This window comes from Carlito syrichta, unplaced genomic scaffold (assembly GCF_000164805.1).
Source record: "Carlito syrichta isolate Samal-C Ts95f unplaced genomic scaffold, Tarsius_syrichta-2.0.1 Scaffold313769, whole genome shotgun sequence".
NCBI classification, from domain to species: domain Eukaryota; kingdom Metazoa; phylum Chordata; class Mammalia; order Primates; family Tarsiidae; genus Carlito; species Carlito syrichta.
This window is the reverse complement of record NW_007257865.1, coordinates 117,876-139,724: the sequence shown is the minus strand read 5'-3', so window position 1 is coordinate 139,724 and position 21,849 is coordinate 117,876. Positions and strand designations below refer to the sequence as shown.

The following is a 21,849-nucleotide window of genomic DNA, read 5'->3' as shown; positions in this document are numbered from 1 at the left end:
GTTTTCCTTAGGTTCTCGGACAGTGTGTGCTGGCAGAGTAGTCTTCTCTCCAGATCCACTTCTGATGTATGTAGGTGCTGGTGGCAGGAAGGCTGTGCGCGGTAATGTGCACGAGCAGCAGCAGCCAAGGGCAGGTCAGATCTTTTTTCAGGCCCACTTTAGAGCTGTTCAATTAGAAGTTTGTAATGTAGCATCTTATAATATAAATACCAAGTTATCAATTATTTTTGTATGCCTAACATTTAAACAGGATGAATAGCTTTTTAGTTTATAAAAGTTACTAAAACTTAAATCTATGATTTGTGAAGAATAAACCATTTTCCAAAAGAGTTAAAATAATAATTGAGCTTATGCTTTTATTTTTTTGTTTTTGAGTTGGAGTCTCACTCTTGTCACCCAGGCTGGAGTGCAGTGGGATGCTCATGGCCACCGCAGCCTCTACCTACTGGGCTTAGGTGATCCTTCCGCCTCAGCCTTCCAAGTAACTGGAACTACAGGCATGAGCCACCACACCCCGCTAGTTTTTGTGATTTACTGTAGAGATGAGGTCTCACCAAGTTGCCCAGGCTGGTCTTGGACCCCCCAGGCTCAGGCAATCCTTTCACCTTGGCCTCCCAAAGTACTGGGATTATAGGCTGAACCACTGCACCCAGCCAGCTTATGCATTTTTTTTTTCTTTTTTGAGTCTCACTCCATTGCCCAGGCTGGAGTGCAGTGGCATGCATGCTTATGGCCACCCTATCTTCGACCTGTGGGCTCAGGCAATCCCCTCACCTCAGCCTCCCAAAGTGCTGGAATTACAGACTTGAACCACCATGCCTGGCCAGTTTATGCATTTTTAAGGGGAATTTTAGATTAGGAAATTTTATCAGAAACCTAATTTTTATTTTTCTCCCTTTTATATATCTTATTCTGTGTTTTTATTTATAATTACATAACATCTAAAAGTATGCCTATCATAGTTTAGTCATTTTATGTTAATTCAGGGTCATCTTTATGGGCAGCAGTTATTTTACTATGCTGTTACTATGCTGTATACTTATAGATGGAAATAGAGAATATCTAGGGGACGTGGGCAAAATAGGGTCTGATTTCATTAATGTACTTAAAGCTTGATTTCTTGAAGGTTCTTATAGTCAGTTTGTTTTTGGTCATTTATCATTTTCCATTAAAACTATTTTGCCCACATAAAATAAGCTGCTGCTTGTTAGCTTGTAAGGACTTTTCTATTTAAGTTTAAGTTTGTAAAGAAAATGAAGAAGAAATACCTCCCACCATTTTAATGAAATGTTTCCTCTGCTTTTAGATAATTTTATACCAACATCTACAAGTCTTTATAGACCTGGATGGTGATGTTGTAGACGAGATGCTGTACCATTTCTCTAAGCTGTATTTTATGCTTGACTTTTGATACCATTCCAGTATTCAAATGGTGGTTTTGCAATGTAACATTTCATATTATGAATAATATTCTAGTTCAGAAGATGAATACCTAAGATACTAGTAGCAGGCAGAAGGATGCTCTTTCAGAATAAGAGATCAGTTTTTAGAACTATAAGTAGAAATCGTATCCTTGGGTATATATACAAAGATGATTGAAACAAAGAGTAAAGATATTTTCGATCTATTTAAATTACCTTGTGCTCTATAAACCACTGATAAATTTATGGCACCTTTGAAAGTTCTAAGGTGATGACATATTCCAGCTATCAAAGGGGGAAACAACCAGCTTGTCCTTAGTTATCTTAGATTTACCAAGATCTGCTAGGGTTGCATTTGACAAGGATTGCTAAAATAAGTAAACACCTTCACCTACAAAATGCTGTTATTTGCATTTAAAACTATACATAGGATACATTAGTTTCAATAAAAGCCATAGAATACAGCTGTACTTTTTATGCCAGTTACTTCTACCTTCTATGTTTTGTTTCTCTTTGAAATAATGAAAGTTGCCCAACAGAAAACATAGTTCAATCAATTTTATGTGCTCATCAAAGACTTGTCTGTTCTACTTACATTAAAATGTAAACACTTTTAAGTAGATAAGTACACTGTTGTGGCTCTGTGTTTTACTATAGTGAATGTGTTGCTGTCTTCATACTGAACCTTATTTGTTGATATGTCCTTAAACTGAATAGTTCCACTGCCATACCAGGCAGTAGACTATCCTTTTCTGATATCAATTTATGTTGACCATGATGCCCTTCTGAAATAAAACCAGTTGTTTACACACTCACATAGAAACATTGTCAATATCACTATTTCTTCTGTCTGCTGGTCAACCATGTGCTACTTCTAACTTCTTTGGTTTTCCCCTTTCTGCTCTCAACTACCCCGGTCTGCTCTTTCTCTTATGGTTTCTGACTTCCCTTATTAAGTCCTTTGCCCATTGTAGGTTTCACCTCTTAATAAGAGCTGTTTCTGGAGCAAAGTGATCACGGAAAACCACCATGTGTATTATTTGGCTCTTCAACTGCATTCAGCTATTTTCATTATTTGGGTTTCTCAATAATTTCTTCCTCACCACACATTGTCCTTTAACAATAAAACTTTTATTTTTAACTGTGGACTCACTACTTTTGTTTAGAATCTGATCTCCATATAATTGAGAAGCTACTATGCCACAGATATTTTTTTCTGTGTATTAAGCTGTTTCAATACCATATTAATGGACAGTTTTCTGTCTTTTGATCAAAAAATATTTCAGGAGATTGAACCAAAAGGTAGCCTGTTTAACATAGTATGTTATCCTAACTCAGTGTTTCAGTCTAGACCTTGGTAAGTCGCTACTTAGCCTATCCTATGTATAAAGTTATATGTTACAATATGAATGCAGATAGCTGTATATATATTTTTGTTTGTTTGTTTTTGTTTTGTTTTTTGAGTTGGAGTCTCACTCTGTTGCTCAGACTGGAGTGCAGTGGCATGCTCATGGCCACCACAGGCTCAACCTGCTGGACTCAGGTGATCCTTTCACTTCAGCCTTCCAAGTAGCTGGAACCACAGGCGCATGCCACCATGTCCAGCTAAGTTTTTGATTTATTATAGAGATGAGGTCTTGCCAGGTTGCCCAGGCTGGTCTCGTACCCCTGGGCTTAGGCAGTCCTCTCGCCTCAGCCTCCCAAAGTGCTGGGATTACAGTCATGAGCCACCACACCAGCCAATAGGATACATACTCACACTGTGTTACATTTACAGAACTTCACTTTAAAAACGTCCTAACCCATTATATTTTTGGCATATTCATTTTTTTTAAATTATAAAGATGTGGGGTACAATTCAGGGTTAGGTATACAAATGTTGATTCTGCAAGTACCCTTGTTGGTGAGGTGTTCCCCTCCCTCCCCTAGCAGTTTCCCTCAACTGCCAATCCCTCCGCCCTTCCCCGATAGTTTCCCACTACTGCTTTTTGGCATATTCTTAGCTTATTATTTATAATAAATATTATAACTATTGGTCTTTATAGAAAGCTAATGTTTCTAAACACAGTTTTTTAAAAAAATGATATGAACACTTGTTTTGTATATGTGTATACAAAGAATATATGTTTAGGGCAAGAAAATGCAAATTCCTAGGAGAGAATTATTATAAGCAAATAATCAAGAATATATTGAATGCCTACTTAAATATAGTGTTATGTTAGGCTTCTATGGGAATAGGTTACTCTCATTATTGATTTATAAATAATTATGTTGAATTTATGAAGGATATAGTATTAATTTAAAAAATTATGCTTATTTTTTAATAACTTTATCAGTGTACTTATTTTCAGTGAGATGAGATTGCCTAAGTCAACATGTTCTCATGCGTAAGTTTCAGATCTGAAAGTACTATGTGAATATTCAAAAGAAAGACACTGAATAGATAGTTGTAACTTGCAGAAAGTAAAAGTAGTACATATTTCATTGTCCTGTAAGTCACTGATAGAACGGGCATCTTTGAAAATTGTTGTCAGTCTTATACTAAGTATATTGTTGCTCAGGGCAGTATCCTTAGAGTCTACCCATCTGTGTGGTTCTGTGCTGCAGGCTGTGTGAAGTTAGTGTGTGTGCTTTGAATAGACTTTATTATAAAATTCAAAACCATTATGTTTAGATCTGATATAATTGTAGACAGTAAGAGAAAATAGGTGATGTTTTTAATATATATTTCAATATGACAATTTCCAATTATGTTCCAGGCTTTACTCATCAGTCTTAAGTATGGTTGTTTTATGTGGCAATTGGGAGATGCTGATACTTGTTTTCAGATTCATAGCATGGAAAATAAAATGAGCTTTATAGTACATACAAAACAGGTAAGTAGCAATTATTTTGCATGTCTGATAGTGAATTACTATGTTAGTAAAGTTATTTCTTTTTTAACAAGTGACATAATCCATTTAACTTCAAAGAAAAACCTATAATATTCCATGAAAGTATAATATTAAAGACCAAGGGAAAAATTTTGGCAGTGCTTTCTTAAGCAAGGAAAGTCAGATATTTATCTAAATAGTTTATTTCAGTTTTATAACAACTAAACTCTTCTGCTGTTTCTTTTAATTCTGGTCAGTATTTCCTGTCTCTTTTAGCAAGGCTCTTCTTGACCTATCTGAGCCCTGAGTTGTATCCAGTGGGTTGCTTCTTAAATCCCTTCAAAAAACCTGAGTGCCTGCTCCCTCTATACTCTGTTTCTTGGCAAGCTGCCTCCTTATAAGAACATTCATTTTCAAATATTAGGAAACTGCCTACTGCCATGTATGTCCTTTAAACATTATTACATGTTTCATATTTACTGTTGACATATATTTTACTTTGTAGGCTGGCCTCGTGGTAAAACTGTTAATGAAGCTAAGTGGACAGCTAATGCCTACTGAAAGAAGTTCATGAAAGGAAGGTAGCTGGTACTCAAGCCACCACATTTTGTAGTTTTCAGAGTTTTTTCCATGAAAGATTTCTTAAATTGTACTTTTAACAAGGCATTTAGTCTCTTGTAATATATATGTATACTATTACATTGTACAGAATCTGTACTTATGTTTGGTGTGTAATATACCAATTAGTTTTATATAATATCCTCATAAGCTATTCTAATTTTTGAGAGAAACACACAAAGTGTAGATTAATAGTCTGTATAAAATTAGACAAAATAGTAAACTTTTTTAAAAGTTATTTTTGGTAATGGTAATGAATTTGGCGTGGAATGTGATAAGATTAAAATGTATGACTGTTATTTTAAAGTATACTGAAAGTCAATATGATTTGAATAAAGAAAATGTATTTTCTACTTGAGCCATATATCACTGTTATTTAAGTTTTCTGCAATCTAGAAACATTTCAATATGTCTTTAAAAGTCTTAGTTAAAATGTATATCTAATATAAGGTAAGGTTTTCAAAGTATAGTTCATGCACTCCTTGCATCCTAATTACCTACGTGCCTTTTAGTAATGGAGACTTCAGAAACTCACTCCAGACAAGTCCATTCACTTTCTGGAAGTAGCAAGGCCTGGGAACCTTACCTAAGTTTGGTTTTATTTTTGCTTTTTTTCTGTTGAAATAATTCTAGACCCAATGAGGAATTTAGATTATTATAGTTGAGAAATTACACAAAACTGCCTGGCACACAAACATATATAGACATACATTTTAAGTGGCAATCTCTGAATATTAATAGTTGCATTTTTAAAATACATGCTCTATTTTTTATGAGTTTACATCATGGTTTATTTATAGTCTTTATGTTGTAGGAAGTAGATCACCAGATATCTGGTTGTTTCATTTAGGGGAGTGCTGATAAGGATGAGGAGCTAACTTGATTAATGGCTATTCAAAAAGCTAGAAACTACCGTCTTTCCAAACAGACTGGTGAGTTCTAAGTAAGTTCAGAGATCTGGTAGTCACAAAGAACATTGTCCTACAGATTGCAGATAACTTTTATATATTATTATCTACTCTTCACATTATCTTTTCTGCTTATTTATAATGGTAGTGGGTCTAAGCCTTATTAAAATTAAGATGATGTGGTTAAGTAAGATGAACAAGAAAACCTGATGTCTCCTTAATTCTGTACTAAGCACTTTTGATTCTGCATAAACAATTACGTGTTCAGTTTCATTCATTCATTCTAATGGCCTCAATTGTTACCAAATACTTTGTTGACACCTAAATCTAAGATTTTAGCCTCAAATTCCATTCTGAACTCTAGAGCTTAATTTGTTCTAGCTCCATCCAAATGGCCTATAAAGAACTTCATCATAGCTGGAAACAAAATGTGTTTCTTTTATTTGTTTCATCCTATCCCTAACCTATTCCCTATTTGGTTAATGGCATCATCAAATTGCATCTAGTTGTTAAGCCTGGAAATCTCAGAGTAGTCTTCGACTTTTCCCTCTTTTCTCACCTTGCAAACATTCTGTTAATCAAGTCCTGTCAAATATTTTGTGAGTCCTTTCTTACTCCCTTCCTCACTGGTTGCACTGCAACCATCCTAGTTCAAAGCGTTGCCACCCATTTCTTGTCTAGTAGTAGTAGCTTCCTACCCCTGACTCAGGCTCTACACCCTGCCTGTCTGCCACACTGATGCCAAGCTAACCTTTCTCATCAATCTGATTATCTCATTACACTGTGAAAACCTTTCATTACCACTAGATATAGAATTAAATTCCAAATTATTTAGTATTGAACATAACCCTTAATACATTGCTGCTAACCTGCCTATCAAGACTAATGTCTGACATCTTTTTCCACATTCATCCTATGGCTCCAACCCAGTATTTCTTAATCCTGACTCTGCAGTCACATGGGAAAATTTAATACTTTCTGATTCAATAATTTTAGGATAGGGTCCAAGCATTTCTGTTTTTAAAGTATCCCATGTGCTTGTTGTACAGCTAGGCATTAGAACTGTAGTTTTAATCAGCTCTGACTAAGTAGTAGCTGAATGTCTTTCCTTTCACAGAGAGAGGTGAGAGTGCAGTGATCCCACATCAAACAACTCCCTGCTCCATAGACTACAGTGTGCCCTCGGAGTTGAATAGTATGGCAGCCCTATAGAGAAAGGAAGAGGAGACTATTAGAGTAACAGAGGTAGTAAAGGCTTAAAAATGTCTAGCATTGTAAAGTCACTTTTCAAAATTTGAATTGAGAAAGAAAATTGATCACTATCTGTCAAACCATAACAAACCAGAAATAGTAATGGGGAAATCCAAACAGCTTTTAGTAAATGCCTATCATTTATCGGGCATTATATGTACACTAAGGGCAGAGATTAGAAACATTTTCCTTTCATTGTTCTTTCAGTAAAGTTGAGTGCCTTTTACATGCTAGGAAACTAATGGTAAGGAAAACCAAGTCCCTGCCTTCAGAGAACAAGGTTAATGAGGGAGACAATAAATATTCATAAAAATATATAATGATAAACTCTATTTTGACAAAAGAAATGATGTACAATCTAAAGTATAAACAGGGGAACTTGATCTAGTCTTAGGGATCTTGTGAGGCTTGAGTTGGCATTTGAGGTATGAGCAAGAAATAATTACGTGGAGAGTTAAGCTGGTAGGGAAATGAGATATTTTGACCTCAAGGAGAGTCCCAGATTATTCATGACGGAAATGATGGTTTCTCATGTTCAGCTACAATGTGAATTCAAATAGTTATATCTCTAAATCATAACAAATGAATTTCCATTGTAGGAATAAAGCCAGAATAGCTAATATTACACATGAAAATGTGTTAGAGAAAACTGAAGAACCATAAGATTTAAAATTGCCAAAATTGACTCTAGACAAATTAGACATGATAGAAATACTCAACAAAGTAAGACCTTCCATAGTTCTTGATAAAATCCAATAAAAGAATTGCAGCAATAAAATTTAGCTTTTTTATTTGATCCTGAGTAACTTAGTGGCAAAAAACTCTAATTGGGAGAATTTGATATGTGTAAAAAATTGATTGATGAATCAATTTCTTGCTTTATTATTTAGAAAAATGCTTCCAATGAAAATAATTTCAAATGAAAATAAAACAATATGTTTTTTTTGCAGCACTGTGTAGAAAACTGATCAAGAAATTAAATGGCTTGAGAGCATGTAAGATTCTCATTTAATGTCTATATTCATATAGGAATTTGCAGGGGGTTGGAGGGGCCTAAGTAGAATGGGTGATCCTGGGAATTCTTAGAGGCTAGAGTTCTGAAGGCAAATAATTCTCTCTCAGACATCTTAGGATGTAGAGGAGAAAAAGAGTTTCGGTACATTGTGCTAATTTTTTTTTTACAATAAAAGGAAGTACTAGGTTGTTCCTGATTCATTGGAAGGGCACCCAAATGGTGAGAAATTAGGACCTTATTTCCCTATTAGTTAAGTAATAATAATAGCTAATACTTAAAATGGTGCTTATTACACACCTGGTATTGTTTGAAGCACTTCTAGATACAAGTATGTTCCCAACATATAAATGATTTTGGTTCTGAGAGCACGTTGATAAGTCCAATTTGTTGTAAGTCCAACAAAGCTTTGCTAGGTACCCTACTAACACAATTGGCTATATAGTACTGTATGTATTTAACAGACTACACTGCCACTTAGAGGAGAGAAATAATATATACATTCCCATCTTTGCATATTCTCAACTTGAAGGTTTGTATGTAGGGGACTTAATGTATATTAATTCATTTGCTCCTCACAAAAATTATTTGGGCAGATACTTTTATTCCCATTTTACAGATAAGGAAATTGAAGTCGAGTTAAGCAACTTGATAAAGCATGACCAGTAAGTGATGGAGCTGAGATTTATATCCAGACAGTATGACTCCAAAGTGTAAATGAATCAGAAACATGATGTATGGTTATAATAAAAGCATAAAGTTATATTTATAGTCTATCTTTAAAAGCTTAGGAACCAAAGTTTCTAACAGTGGTATAAATATTTTTCACTTTCATATACTGTGTCAACAATACTATTGTATACAGGGAGGCCATGTTAATTGTGTAAGGTCAAAAACTAGTAGTTAGGAGAGTCAGGATTAAAAATCTGGAAGTCTGGCTCCTGCATTCAGATATCAGTCAGGGAAAGGAGAAGTAGCTGGAGAGGTTTAAGAAAAAGATCAAATCTTGAAATGTGTTTTCTACCAGTACGGAACCATTGGAGTCTAGAACTTGACTAGCGCAAATTTGTGTGCTGAAAGATCACCCTGGGCCATTGTACAGAAGGGGTGGTTCTAAGCAAGAAGGTATAAGGCAATCTAGGTCTAACCTAAGGTAACGGAGATGGGAAGAAATGAGTCAATGTTTTGACAAAATCCAGTGACCATTTAGGTATGGGAAATAAGGAAGAGGTAAGTGTAATGAATAATCCCCCCTTTCTAAAAAATACTTTTTAAATGTACACAATATAACATCAAAAGAAAAGCAAAAGAATCAGGGGACTTGGAGCAACTCTTACATGGCTAGTAGAATGCAAAATGGCATGGCTGTTTGGGAAAACAGTTTGGTAGTTTCTTGTAAGTTAAGCATATACCTACTATAGGAACAAGTGCCCCACTCTCTGGTGTTTATCCAAGCAACTAAAACTTATGTTCACACTTCAATCCATATGCAAATGTTTATAGGATACATTTTACATTTTTTCATAATGAGATGTAATTATTCATAACTGCCAAAAACTGGAAGCCCAATTGTCCTTCAGTGGAGGAGTAAATAAACTTAGCTACATCCATATAATGGAATACTACTCAGCAATAACAAGGACTAAACTTGATGAACAATGTGGATGAAGCTCAGATGCATTATGCTAACTGACAGATGACTGGAAAGATTATACTGCATATTGTAACATTCCATTTAGATGACATTCTGGAGAATGTAAAACTATGGGATCAGAAAGCAAATAGTGGTTACCAGAGGTTAAGGATGGGAGTGAGGGGATGTGGAAATGAAGAAGCAGCAAGGATAAATTTGGGGGAAATGGGAGAGCACTCTATTGATTGTGATTGACATAGTGTATTTGTCAAAAGTCAGAACTGATCACTAAAGGAAATTTCTTTTAATTCATAATATACTGCCTTTATTAATATACTAGTCAACTTGGTACATCTTAAACATACTTCACTGAACAACTTTAATGGGATTAGATAAACACAATAAAAATAGAAGTATATGGGGTTGTTTTAGAGACTACAAAACAGACTACATAATACTTCCCTGTATACAGGTTGATCTGAGCGCTTCTTTCTGTATTGAGTAACTTGGGGAGTTTCTGGGCTGAGTGCTACTAGACTTGCCTACGTTCTGAGCCTGAGAATTAGCAGCACTTTAGGAGTGAGACTGGTGGAGATAGCCGTGGGATAGAGAGGTGACCCACACAGGTCATGTGTGAAGAACATGGCATGAAAGGGTTTAGGCATGTTGGAAATCAGGTAGAACAAGATTAATTTAGCAAGAAATTGATCTTAAGATCCTACAATCATTCTTTCATACTGTTAGTGACCTGGAATACATGGAAGAGACAAGTCACTCAGGTCACAATAGCACTAATTCAACCTGTATCTGCATTTGTCCCCAGGCCATTCTGCCCTTTGTGGGCTCCACTCAGTGAGACCCCATGATTTCACACTTTGGTGCTCATGAGTCTGGAAGTGAAGGCCTATGTGGTCCTGATTTCTCTTTGTTTTTCAGCATAGGAATCATCTCACTAACACTGCTCTCACTTGAATCTAATGAATACTAGGGAAAGTTGCCAAACCCACATATCTAGGACAGCACAGCTACAAAATTCATTATCACTCAACAGCAAAAGATCACTGTTAAACATAGTTTTTGAATCAAAATCTTATTAAAGGAAATTTTAAAACACTTAAAAAGAACCAGAACTTACTACACAAGCTCTGAAAACAAATATATAAAGATATACTAGAAATATGTTAGTACCCAAATTCTATTTAATGAGTATTTAAAGATTAAAAGAGGAATTTTATGCTTGGAAATGCAAACAACTTTCAAAAATGGAGAAATACAAATTTTGCTAACAAAAATGCAAAAGAGAACCTTATTAGTTACAAAATCAACTAATTATAGTAATAAAAATCAATGATAGCATAAGTTTGAGACAACATATGAGAATATAACTTGAGTCTCACAGAAAATTGATCCAATTTTCTGATAAAGCTGTCTCAAAAATGTTTACTCCCATTGACCTGGTGGTCCTATGCTGGGAGCAACCTGAGGATGAGCTACCCCCACTTTCTTCCTTGCGGTGCTTCACTGGTAAAATTTCCCTTGCTTACGTGTGCTGTAATTCAATGGGGCGGGGGGGGGGTAGATTTCTAACAGTAACATTAAAATGGAACAGAGTTGTACAGTTGAAAATAATGTAGCTGGGCGCAGTGGCTCATGCCTGTAATCCTAGCATTTTGGGAGGTTGAGGCAAGAGGACTGCCTGAGCCCAGGGGTTCAAAACCAGCCTGTGGGAATTGGTGAGACCTCGTCTCTACAGTAAGTCAAAAAATTAACCTGGCATGGTGGTATGCTCCTGTAGTCCTAGCTACTTAGAAGGCTGAAGTGGAAGGATCGCCTGAGCCCAGCCAGGTCAAGGCTGCGGTGGCTGTGAGCGTGCCATTGCACACCATCCTGGGAGAGAGAGTGAGACTCCAACTCAAAAAAAGAAAAAGGAAATAATATATAGCTAAGGCAAGTGTTCTTAAAACAAGTTCCTGCCAGAGCATATGAAATACTTACAGAATTATGTAGTTATGCCATGAGCTCAAATATATGAGCAAATAAGGCAAGTATAATTTAAAATCATTAACCAGCAAATCATTTGCTTTGGAATATGCCATGTTTCAATAGTGTGCCTTCCCGGATATATTTTACAGATGTTGATATTTTTGTTTGTACTAATGGAATATATACCAGTAGGGCAGTAGAGGGAAAGATAAAATGAACAATCATCTGCAGAATAGAAACATGAATAAATTTTCACCTAAGTCAAATGGTGCCATTTTCCATTTCTGGATTGTTTGCTTTAAATGAATATTAAATTTAGTTTTGTACACATAACTACTAGGAGGAAGAAAAGTCAGCCTATATCTTTATTTTAGCTAGTTCACTAACAGATAATTAACTATATAGTTAAAAATTGGATTTTATCTGAACTTTGATTTTACTTGTTATTTACTATTTTTAAATACATGGATGCTCATATACCACATAATATTTTATGTTGTATAACAACTTAAAAGCAGGGTTTTCATGAGTGCAGTAAAATTAATGTTTCCCCTCTTTCTTAGTCATAAGTGGCTCAAATGAATGGTAAAATATATTTCACATTTGTGTTACTGTATAAGTGAGGAAAAGACACAGAAATAGTTTCCAAGATAGAACAAATAAAAGTAACTGTTATAGAAGTTACTATGGCAAAATGTTTTAACTTATTTTCCAGTTATAAATAAAATTTGAGGCAGTCCTTAGGTAAAGATAAAATCCCAACCTACTCTCTAATGTGGACTCATGAAACCTAGTTTATCCCTTCGCACTCAGAGACATTTTGTGGATCACCTACAAGCAACTTTACTGCACTTTTTTACAAAATAGTGAAAACCAAATCACTTCATATTAAATAATATAACATTGGAACCAATTACTTTATTGTGATGATATTTGGCTTATAATGGAATTTTGGACATTGAGAAACTTATTTATGACAAAAAATCAAAATCATATTTTTCTAATGTGGTAATGTGTGAAATAGTCACCAGCATGCATTGCAGATTGATACATTGTTGTACAATAGTAATTTGGTTTTGATGTCTTCCACCTAGTGTTTTTCTATTTAAGCAGAAAATGCAATCTCCTTTTCTTCCTCCTACATTAAGATAACCGCTAAAAATTCCCGCCAATCAATATCATGTCAGTTAAGCACAATCAATTTGTGTGGTAGCTTTTTCCTTTTTTATTACAGTAGTCATTAATTCATTTGTAAAATACAGAGCAAAATAGTCAGTTTTCTTATATTACTTGCTATTTGTGGTCTTGTTGTTTGAGGATGTACAACAGTTATTCTCACTGGAGGACCGTTTTTCTGTAACATCTTTCCATTCTTCATTTGATGATACGTAATCTTCTACTTCTTTGAAACTACTAACACTTTTATCGCTTTCATTTTCTATTACATTCAACCGTTTTCTTGGTGTTATGATATCACTATCGCTGCTATCAGTTTTTTCCACATCAGTGTTTGTTTTTTCTAAATTATCTGTTTCTAAATCTAACACATCTTTGCTGCTGCTTATATTACAACCCTCACTTGTGTCTTTTCATTTTGCCATTGTTCAGAAAACTAAATAGTTGGGTAAAAATTTCTAATTGTAAATTATGAAAACACAAAATAAATTTATTAAAAGGATATGATTTTTCCAATTTTACTTTCCTGACTTAGTGCAGATATATTTGATCTGTGGCTTGATACTTCTATACGATCTGCCTTCAACTTCCTTCAATTTAGAAAATCTCTTTCTTTTAAGGCTACAGTAATTTACCAATCTTTTCAAGTTATGCTATATGATAGGAAGGTTATACCCACAGCTGCCTTTCTCATACAAACGATATTTATCCTTACCTTCTGATACAGAGAAGTGTCAGCACCACTGTGGAAGTACTTCACACATTCTCTTTCCATGTATGGCCAGCTGACAATTTTTTAAACATATATCTCTGTATACATTCCATCTCTTTATTTGCATTTTCATGCAATTTGAGTGGAAAACTTCAAGAAAACATTTTGAAAAATTTGCACTCACATAAGTTTGTCCTATATAATCACCAGCAATCTCTTTATGTCTACTAAGAGGGAACATCCGAGTAATTTGCTAGATTTACAATTTCCCCTCAGAGGCGACATCCCAGCACAAAGGGCCACATCATCTAAAACGGGGTTCCCCAATCCCCGGGCCATGGACTGGTACAGGTCTGTGGCCTTTTAGGAACCGGGTGGCACGACAGAAGGTGAGCGCGGGTGAGTGGAGCTCTGTCTGCTGTCAGACCAGCAGCGACATTCGATTCTCATAGGAGCACAACCCGCTATTGTGAATTGCGCATGCGCGGTTGCCGCCTCCTCATGAGAATCTAATGCCTTGATCCTTGCCCCACCTTCACCCCTGCACCCGTAGAATAATTGTCTTCCACGAAACCGGTCCCTGATGCCAACTGCTGCTCTAAAAGAAATGAAAAGTAATGGGGGTGGGGAGGAAAAAAAAAACCATATTCCAAAAACCAAAGGTAATATAAATTGCCAAATTAAGTTTTTTTCACCTCTACCCTATGCTGAGTAAAGAAATAAGTACACTAAACAGCTGTTTTTAATGCCTTCTATTTGAGCAAGCAAACAAAAATACCCAGACTTTTGGAACATCAGCAAATTGTATGTGTTTCCAATTAGTCACCAAGTTGTGTTGGATTGACAATTTACTAGGCAAATGACAACCTGGAAATGTAATCCACAGAGTAGCATACTGAAAGGCTACACATGTAGAATTATTATATAAAAGGGAGTATCGTTGCTTTTCATACATTCTAGAAAGTTAATTACATTCTATTCACTTTTAGATTCAAAATGGGAATGTACTGTCTCTGCAAAAGAGGGCTGGGAAAAGTTGTAAGCCAGCCATCCTGATAAGGGCCAGGAGAGTTGTCTGTGTCATCAGGTGGCAGCCACCAGGACCAGGCACAGCTTGCCTACCCCACAGAGAGCCAGGGCCCCTGCAAATGAGAGCCTTTGTGATGCGTCTGTGGACAATGCACTGTAGGTTAGCTGTTGAGCTAGCACTACACAGAGTGTGTCGCCATCACCGTGAAATGTGTATAGTGACATGTTCGTTTTGATCTTTCATCAAAAAGATATGAATGAATTCAAGTGTCACAGAATACTTTAGGTCAATCATAGTAAAACTCGAATTGGTTTACTTGATTCTGTAATATTTCAGATGTTGGTATTAATAAACCAAGAAAGATTCTTTTTTTCCTATTTCTTCTTTCTAAAAGTTCTCTATCGGGCTTTTCAACTGCATCCTCATATTTCACCTATGCTACCTGTTTTCTGCTGTCGTGGTCAAATTCGGCAGGAAGTGAGCCCGTCTTGTGTGACTTTGACTCCTGCTGCCACGACTGGATGATGGACGAGGGAGGTCGCCATCACCCCCGAGCTTTCTCAAGGTGCAACCACCCCTCCGGACGGCACTGCAAACCCCTCTAAACACCTGCACAATCGTCGCGTCCCCAAGACGAGCACGCTCGGCCCTCCTGGCTCGCAGTCGCTCTCCCGGCTCCGGAGCTGTGGCTTGGGAGCCGCCGCGCCTGCAGAGCAGCCGAGGTAAGCAAGGTGCCCGACGCGGCAGCCGGCCTCGCCTTCTGTTCGCCCGCCAGCAAGCCCCGCAGGCAGGCGGACCCCGAACCCGCGGTCGTCCCCCGAAGCCGGCCTCGGAAGTGGACGTGGAAGCCGCAGTCCGGGCTGCGGTCCTCCAGAGCGGCTCGACCGCAACCGACGCCAGGGCCACCCCAGACCCGGAAGCCGAGCTCCCAGGGCGCGTGGCGAAGCCGCACGGGAGAGGCCGGCACGGAAGCCAAGGACGCGTGCGCGTCGCCTCCCGCAGAACTGACCCGGCCCAGGCCGCCGCCACGGGTGCCTAGCGTGACCGAGGCCAGCTCACAAACGCGCACTTCCGGCCAGCGCGCGGGACCCACTACGCTTGGTGGCGTCGGCGGGTACAGTCGCCGCACGCCCCGCCGCGCGCGCCCCCTGCCGGCCCGCGAAGGTGCGGCGAAGGGCGTGTCCGCAGCCGCGCTCCGAGCCCAGCCGGGGTTCTCGCTCCGTTTTCCCGAGGCCGTGGCTTCCCACGTGCTCCCCTCTTCTCCGCGCTCCAGGACTCATCTTCTCAGGGTTCGCATTCCCACGTTGCTTTAGCTTCTATTAAGGGGCTTCTCCCCGCCCCCGCCACTTCCAGGAAAAACGTGTCGTTACTGCACAATATGAAAAAGCCCTTCCTGAATACGTCTTTCGGATACGTCACAAATGACATTGGGTCCTTGTTCAATTTGACTGTTTGTTGAAACAGAGTTTGGATCTATTTTGTCTTGCCACCTTGACTTGTGCGAATGATAGGAGAAAGACTTTTTCGCACTCATTTTCCTAATGTTATTAGTTGTGTGTATCAACCTTAAAAATGTTAAATAATTGAGAGCACATCCTTTGGTGCGATATTTTGCAGCCACGGAAGATAAGCTTTTCAAATAATATTTTATCTCAAGTCACTGTATGTTAACAACTGTATATTGTGTGATGATGAGCATGTCGCATAGCTGCACTATTCAAAAGTAACATTTCTTCCCCTCCAAATTCTGCATCATCAAATATAGCCAGGCAGATGAGGATCAAATATCACTTTTGTTCCTGCTAAAGCAGTTTAGAGAAAATAGTGTTGGCCTGCAGCTAAGTGGACTAGTAATAATTTGCTCCTGATCTCAACAGAATTACTCTGCAGATGGACAGCGTTGGCCTCCAGCACAGGTTTGCAACCTTCTTATTCCATGGAAGACAGCTGAGTAGAATACAAATCTGGTGGCAGAAAGTTGAAAGAGAGAGCCCAGAAGGTGCTGAACTCATCCCAGTCATCTGAGTCTCCTCTTCTCTACAAGGGAGAGATTGTAGCAATGAGGTTTGAGGCCAAGGGTGTTATGCAAAAAATTTCCTCGGAACAGACATATGAAGCCCTGGAAGGTAGTTACTTCCCCATATGTCTCAAGAAGAAAAATAAAACCTGCAAAAACCAATAACCATGAAAAAGATTTAAAAATATAAATGTTACTGAAACTTCAGGGAACAGAGTATTAGACCTAAATACATAAAATGCTCCAACATCAAAACTGAACAAAGACAATGCAAAAGAAAAAAATTAGCAAAATTATGGGCATAAGCATAAAAATTCTGGGTAAATGTCATATTACTCAGTAATATGACATTTATATTATACTACTTATAAGTTTATATGTAATATAATCTAAAAAGGAATGTCATGTTACTACATATTAATAATGTTAATAAATATAGACTATATAGTACTTAGCAATCTTATATTACTTTCTATACCTGGATACTTATCTCTTTCTCAAGTTTTGGAAAGCATAATGTTATTATTTCTTTGGTTAAGATTTCTTTCCCTTGCTGTAGCTTTGTTCTCTTTTGGACACCAATCATCCTGAGATTTGGTCTTTTGAGATAATTTTCTGTTTCTTATTGCCATTGCTTTTCATTCTTTTGTTTGTTTTTTTCTCCTCTGACTGTGTCTGTCTTTGAGATTGCTGTTCTATTCTCTGCTTGATCATTCTGCTGTTGAGAGCCTGCCTATAATGAATTTTTCAGTTCAGTAAATGTATTTCTCAGTTCCAAGATTTTTGTTTGAATTTTTCAAAATTTCAATCTATTACATTTCTGAATTGCTGTTCTGTGTTATCTTGGAGATCACTGAGCTTTCTTTAAACTGCCATTTCAAATTCTTGATCAGAGAGTTCATATATTGCCATCTCACTTGAGCCATTCACTGATTCCTTGTTTCCTCTATTTGGGGAGGTCAAGTTTCCCTGTTTGCTGTTACTTTTTGTGGATGTACGTCTATGTCTTTGCACTGAATGAATATTTATTCCAGTCTTCTCTGTCATGCTTGTTTTGGTTTTTGTTGGATTTGTTTACTTAGAAAGTCTTTATAATTTACCTGTTGATTTTCTTTCTTTTTTCCCTCACTCAGTTGCTGCCTTGTTTTTGACACTAGATAGTGCCTTTGGCCCTAGTTTTCCTCCATTCTAGTAAACAATCCGAGTATAGCCTATCCTGGATAGGGAAGCCCCAAAGGGACTTACCCAAAGGGGATTCTTCCACCTCAGCCTTCCAAGTAGCTGGAACTACAGGCACGTGCCACCACGCCCACCTAATTTTTTTGATTTATTGTAGAGATGAAGTCTTGCCAAGTTGCCCAGGCTGGTCTTGAACCTGTGGACTCAGGCATTCCTCTTACCTCGGCCTTCCAAGGTGCTGGGATTATAGTCGTGAGCCACTGCACCTCGCTCTTTTTTTCTTTTTTTAAGTGAGAGTCTCACTCTGTCACTTAGGCTAGAGTGCAGTGGCACACTCACAGCCACTGCAGCCTTGACCTGCTGGGCTCAGGTGATACTTCCACCTCAGCCTTCCAAGTAGCTGGAACCACAGGCATGCACCACCACATCCAGCTAATTTTTTGATTTATTGTGGGGACGAGGTCTCACCACGTTGCCCAGGCTAGTCTCGAACCTGTGAACTCAGGCAATTCTCTTGCCTCAGCCTCCCAAAGTGCTGGGGTCATAGGCGTGAGCCACCGCACCCAGCTTATTCCATTGAATTTGCATGTATGTCTGCCACTTTACTTGTTCCCTGTTTCTTTTTCAAGTTCAGACTATCTCTGATATTGTTTTCCTCTTTCTTTCTTTCTTTTTTTTTTTTGAGTTGAAAGCTCTGTCGCACAGGCTGGAGTGCAGTGACATGCTCATGGCCACCGCAGCCTCGACCTCCTGGGCTCAGGTGATTCTTCCACCTCAACCTTCTGAGTAGCTGGAACTACAGGCCTCTTTCTTAAATTATATATTTAAAGAGTTTTTTTAGAGCAAGTCTTTTGGTGGTAGAAGCTCCTGTTTTTGTTTATCTGTAAATATTTTTATTTTCTTTTTATTTTTGAATGATAGTTTGTCTAGATACACAATTCTAAGTTGACAGTGGATTTCTCTCAATGCTTTGAATATGTTACTTCACATCTTCTAGCTCTCACTGTAGTTTCCAGAAGCCTGTTCTCATGTTGTCATTCCTTTATAGATGTCCCCTCTCTGATTGCACTCGTGATTTTTTCATTGTTTTAAATGCTCTGTAGTTTTAGGATGAAACCTTTAAAATGTATTCTGCTTTTGACATATTATATATCATGGATCTGTAGATCCATATTTCTCACCAATTCTAGAAAATTCATAGCCTTTATTTCTTTATGTATGTCTGCTTCATTATCTACTTCTGGAACTCCAATCAGTGGCATGTTTGTACTACTCCATATACCCTTTTATATTTTCCGTCTTCTGATTTTTTCTTTGCTACATTTTGAATATATCTTGCAGTTGTATTTTTCAGTTCACTATTTGTCCAGTAGTTCTAGCACCATTGCTGAAAAGACTTTTTCCAATCCTCCAAAGTCCCACCTTTTTCATAAATCAGTTATTGATATGTCATAATCAAGTATCTGCTTCTGGGCTTTCTGTAAATTTTACTGATCTCTTTGTCTATTATTGCACCCTGGTAATTCAGGTAATGTTATACTACCTTAATTACCATAATTTCATAATAAGTCTTGGAATTCAATAGGCAAGCTCTCCTACCTGGTTTTCCTTCACTAAGAGTATCATGACTATTCTCGACCCTCTTTTTTCCCCAAAATTCTATTTAGAATCAGCTTGTCAAGTTCCACAAAAACAATGTTGGAGTTTTTATTGTGATTGCTTTAAATTTATAGATCAATTTTGAATGAATTGACTTTTCAAACATTGGGACTTATGGTATATGGAAATGGCATATCACTCCATTTATTTAGATCTTCTCCAATTTCTCTTGTTACATTTTGTAGTTACATTGAATAGTATTTTTCTGTAGAAGGCCACTGACTCTCCCCTTGTCTTCTGAAAATTTTGCTGTATTTTCTCATTTCCTTATGTCTTCCTTTTTATTTTCATTGATCTTTTTTATTTATTTCTGTAATTTTAATGTGATTTTAAGTGCAACATGTGTGTTAAACACATGCAATCAGTAAACTATTCTTTTTTTTTTTTTTGATTTGGAGTCTTACTCTGTCACCCAGGTTGGAGTGCAGTGGCATAATTTTTGCATATGTTTTGTTATATTTATTCCTAGATACATGATATTTTTGTGATTATAAGTGATATTTCTTTAAACTTTCATTTTCTAACTTATTTTTGCTAGCACAAAAAAGGAAATTGACTGTAATATGTTGACTTTGTATTTTGTAGTATTACTTAATGTTTTTATTGATTCAAATAATGTAATCAATCAGGTAATGTAGATGTGCTTGAATTTTCTATGTATATCATTATACTATCTGTAATAATGACAGTTTTATTTCTCTCTTTTTAATTCATATACCTTTTTTTCTTGCCTTATACCACTGGTTAGTATCTTAGTATAATGCTGAATAGGGGTAGCAATGAAGGCAACCTTTTCTAGCTTCCAATCTCAAAGAAAAGTTTTCGGTGTTTTACCACTAGGTATGATGTTATGGACTCTCTTTAGCAGATTAAGGAAATTCCCATGCATTCCTAGTTTGCTAAATATTTTCTTTAAAATTTTGTAAAAAATGTAGCAATTCATCAAATGCTTCTGCCTTTTTTGCAATAATTACATGAGTTTTTCTCCTTTCACCTTTTAATGTGGCAAATTATATTAATTTTCTGCCATATATTTCCAGCCTTGCATTTCTGGGACAAATGCAACCTACTTGCATTTGAATTATTAGCCTTTTCATATATTGTTGGCTTTAGAATTTTTAAAAATGTTCTAATGCTTAGAATTTTTGTTTTTGAGTAAAATTGACCTGTAATTTTCTTTTTCATATTGTCTTTATTAAGTGTTGATATCAATGTTAGTGCTGGCCTCATAAAAGAAGTTGGAAACTGTTCTGTCTTTTAATATTCTCTGGGGAAGTTTGTGAAATATTGAAACCATGCCAGTTTAGTAGACAGGACTTAGTATAGGGAGTTTCTTAGACAAGTATTGGAGGACTGAAAAGGGAAAGTGAGAAGTTCAGTAACACACACATAATATGTGTAGGAAGTAGCTACCATCCCTAGAGATGAAGGGACAAAGAAAAAATATTAAGTTATTAGGAACTACAAGTTTGGAGAAAAGACATAGAGCTGGGACCCAGACCTCTGAGGAGTGGTACTGCCCAGCTGGTGCTGATCCCTCAGAAGTCACACAAAAGACTCAGGCAAGCTACAGTCCATGCAAGAACTGTTTCATGTCTAGTTTGCTTTTACAGAAAGCATCCCATTTAAGATATTTTACTTCCCACTGGAAAATTGTTACCATGTACTGAATGTGTTAGAACAAGACACTTTACTATCATGTGCAAACCTACAAAGTATACAATGTGAATAGCACAGTACGTGAGACATGGTAGGCTACTGGCTCCCCCCATCTTTTGAAAATTTTACTATATTTTCTCATTTCCTTATGACTTCCTTTTTATTTTCATTGATCTTTTAAATTCATTTCTGTAATTTTAATGTGATTTCAAGTGCAACATGTGTGTTAAACACATGCAATCAGTATACTATTTTTTTTTTTTGAGTCTCACTCTGTCACCCAAGCTGGAGTGCAGTGGCATGCTCTTGGCCACCCCAGCATTGACCTGCTGGGCTAGGCAATCTTTCCACCTCAGCCTTCCAAGTAGCTGGAACTACAGGTGTGCACTACCACACCTGGCTAATTTTTTTCTGATTTGTATTGTAGAGACAAGGTCTCGCCAAGTTGCCCAGGCTGGTCTTGAACCCCTGGGCTCAGGCAATCCTCTGGCCTTGGCCTTCCAAAGTACTGGGATTACAGGCTTGAGCCACCATGCCTGGTCTAGTAAACTATTCTTTAACTGGAAATCATATATAAAGTTAGTTATAAATGTATTATTTTTATATTTATTAAATTATTCCTTATAAAATGAAATAGTAGTATTAAAATTTATTTGCAATCTTGACATCTCTATTACAGCTCTTCTTTTAATATCATCATTTGTTTTGCAGCTTCAAA

The 21,849-nt window shown here is 37.1% G+C and overlaps 1 protein-coding gene across 1 annotated transcript in view; it reads left to right on the top strand.

The window, feature by feature from the left end:
• The window catches only part of KRIT1 (KRIT1, ankyrin repeat containing), a 42,242-nt gene extending 36,972 nt beyond the window's left edge, over window positions 1-5,270 (top strand). Inside the window, exons 16-17 of the mRNA XM_008070582.2 lie at window positions 4,181-4,297; window positions 4,800-5,270. Coding sequence (XP_008068773.1) covers window positions 4,181-4,297; window positions 4,800-4,868 — 186 coding nt within the window. The 3' untranslated portion in view covers window positions 4,869-5,270. The remainder of the gene's footprint in view (window positions 1-4,180; window positions 4,298-4,799) is intronic.
• Window positions 5,271-21,849: the final 16,579 nt, after the last annotated feature.